The sequence below is a fragment of the Petaurus breviceps genome, unplaced genomic scaffold (genome assembly GCF_028583685.1).
Source record: "Petaurus breviceps papuanus isolate PSGF00001 unplaced genomic scaffold, PetGlider_PUasm1.0 91041, whole genome shotgun sequence".
NCBI classification, from domain to species: Eukaryota; Metazoa; Chordata; class Mammalia; order Diprotodontia; family Petauridae; genus Petaurus; species Petaurus breviceps.
Genome location: NW_027187400.1, coordinates 42,714,246 through 42,716,543, shown reverse-complemented (window position 1 = coordinate 42,716,543; position 2,298 = coordinate 42,714,246). Strand labels below are relative to the sequence as shown.

Genomic DNA, 2,298 nt, shown 5'->3' with positions numbered 1-2,298 from the left:
AAATTTATTTTGATTTATCTTGATATGTGTTTGTAACAGGATTTGTTTTTAATCTTCATAACTTCCTGGGTTTGGGGTGAGAAGGTGAGAAAGCAGATTTTTACTGATTGAAAAAAATGTAATTAAAAAACAATCAAAGGGACCAGAGGAGGCTGGAACTTGAGCCCCAAGAGCTCAGGGATTGGGCTCAGAAGCTTGATTCTAAGCCAGGAGGCTGGGCAGGAGAAAAGCCTTATTAAGCAGGGCGAGGCTGCTTCTGACACACGTGTGGGCTCAGGTCTTGCAATGCTGCTCCCAATCTTGCTTTGTCTTCTGCTCCTTGCTCTGGCCCTTCACAGCAGGGGCTCAAAGGGCTCTCCTGGCCAGCTGCCCCCTGGCCCCACCCCCCTACCACTGCTTGGAAACCTGCTACAGCTTGGCCCTTCCAGTTTGGACAAAAGACTCATGGAGGTAGGAGAACACCGGGAAGACAAGAGCTGGACTGCAAGGGGTGCCAAGTAATGGGGACCTGAAGGGAGATTCCTCTGAAAGGAAAACTGGAATATGCCCAGTTAGGTAGAGCAGAGGCAGACACTGAAAGCCAGAAACAGAAGGAGAAGGGATATTTAGGGGTCCTAGAATTTCAGACTGGGAGAGCCAGATCCAAGTAGGGGCAGGAAGTGGGAAGTCAAGAAATGGCAACCCCTGGGAAGCAGGGCTGGAGATCTCCATGAAGAATCAAGGGCCCACCCAGAGACCAGGATGGGGGCAGCTAGAAGACCCAGCCTGCACTGTCTCAGGACCACCTAGAGATCACAGGAGAGTCACAGACTAGGTCTGGGGCTTGGCACTCCCAGGGGCTATAATGTCTTGGTCCTGGGGTGCTGAAGTTGAAGGTAGAGGGCCCAGGATACAGAGTGATGGCTGGGGTCCCCAACACTGAAGTATCAGGGGCTAATAGGTTCCTGAGCAGCTAGGTGATGCATAGAAAGTGGGCCTGGAGTCAGCAAGATTCATCTTCCTGAGTTTGATCTGACACTTATAAGCTGTGTGACCCTGGGCAAGTCACTTCATCCTTTTTGCCCCAGGTCCCCAACTCTAAAATGAGCTGGAGAAGGAAATGGCAAACCATATCTGCATCTCTGCCAAGAAAACCCCAAATGGGAGGAATATGGTTCCCATACGGGCTGTGGGGATGGGGTGCAGGCAAGCTGGGGACCCTTGGGCTGCAAGCTGGGAGTCTGATCTGGATCACTCTCCCTCCCACAGCTAAGCAGGCATTTTGGATCCGTGTTCACAGTGCACTTGGGCCCACAGCCATTCGTGGTACTGAGTGGAGCCAGCACTCTCAGAGAAGCTCTGCTTCTGCAGGCAGACACCTTCAGTGGGCGTGGTGGCATGGCCTCTTTTGACCGCTGTACCCTAGGCAAAGGTGAGGGGCAGGGGCCGCGTCCACAGTCTCCCTTCATGCAGAGGCCCTGGCCTCATGTCTTCATCTCTCACCAAGTCTCTCTGTTCCCCCTCCAAGAATCACTGTATCTCTGGGGTTTTCATTCCTCACATCTCCCCATTTCCTTTGGTCTCATCCCACTTCTCTCTCTCTCTGGATCTATCCCCTGGTGACTGCTCTCCCAGTCTCTGCTCCTTCATGTGTCTGTGATGCTCCTCCCCACACTGCCTCCATCTCTGTTTTCTGTGGGCAAGTCTCCATGTCTCCATCTTTGCCCTCCATCTCTCTGCCCCTCTTGTTTCTGCCCTCCTATCTCCTTCCCCTTGTCTCCCTCTGTACCCTATATCTATTTGCTATGTCTCTGTCCCCTGTTTCACTCTGCCTTCTCAGTCTCTCTCCCCTTTTCTCCACTCCTTCTGCCTCCTTATCTCTTGTTCCCTCTCTCCCTTGTGCAGGAATTGTATTCTCCAATGGGCATCTTTGGCACACACTCCGAACCTTTACTGTGGGAACACTGAAAAAGCTGGGCATAGGAAGCCGGAGTATTGCCGAGCGGATCCAAGAGGAAGCAGCTGCCCTCACTCAGGAACTCAGCCTCACCAAAGGTTCAGACTTGAGACTTCAGGAACAGAGATGGAAAGGGAAAACAGGAGCAGGGATGGTGGGGACAGGGGCACAGAAAGTCACTGGGAGGGGAGCAGATGTCTGGAGACAGAAACACAGAGACACCTGGGAAAGAGGCACCGGGTATGTGCCAAAACAGCAGCTCCGTAAAGAGAGGACATAGGAATAAGAAAGAGAAAGGGAACATCTGGGGAGGGCAGCCACGAGAAGGTCAAGTTTGGTGTTCGAGAGCAGGGGAGGGATGG

The 2,298-nt window shown here is 52.5% G+C and overlaps 1 protein-coding gene across 1 annotated transcript; it reads left to right on the top strand.

Annotated features, from left to right (window-relative positions):
- Positions 1–216: 216 nt before the first annotated feature.
- On the top strand, positions 217–2,255 carry LOC138154494 (cytochrome P450 2B10-like). The gene is made up of 3 exons (XM_069079347.1): positions 217–450; positions 1,249–1,411; positions 1,885–2,255. The coding sequence occupies exons 1-3, from the start codon at positions 286–288 to the stop codon at positions 2,214–2,216; spliced, it is 660 nt and encodes a 219-aa protein (XP_068935448.1). The 5' UTR covers positions 217–285; the 3' UTR covers positions 2,217–2,255.
- The last annotated feature ends 43 nt before the right edge of the window (positions 2,256–2,298 follow it).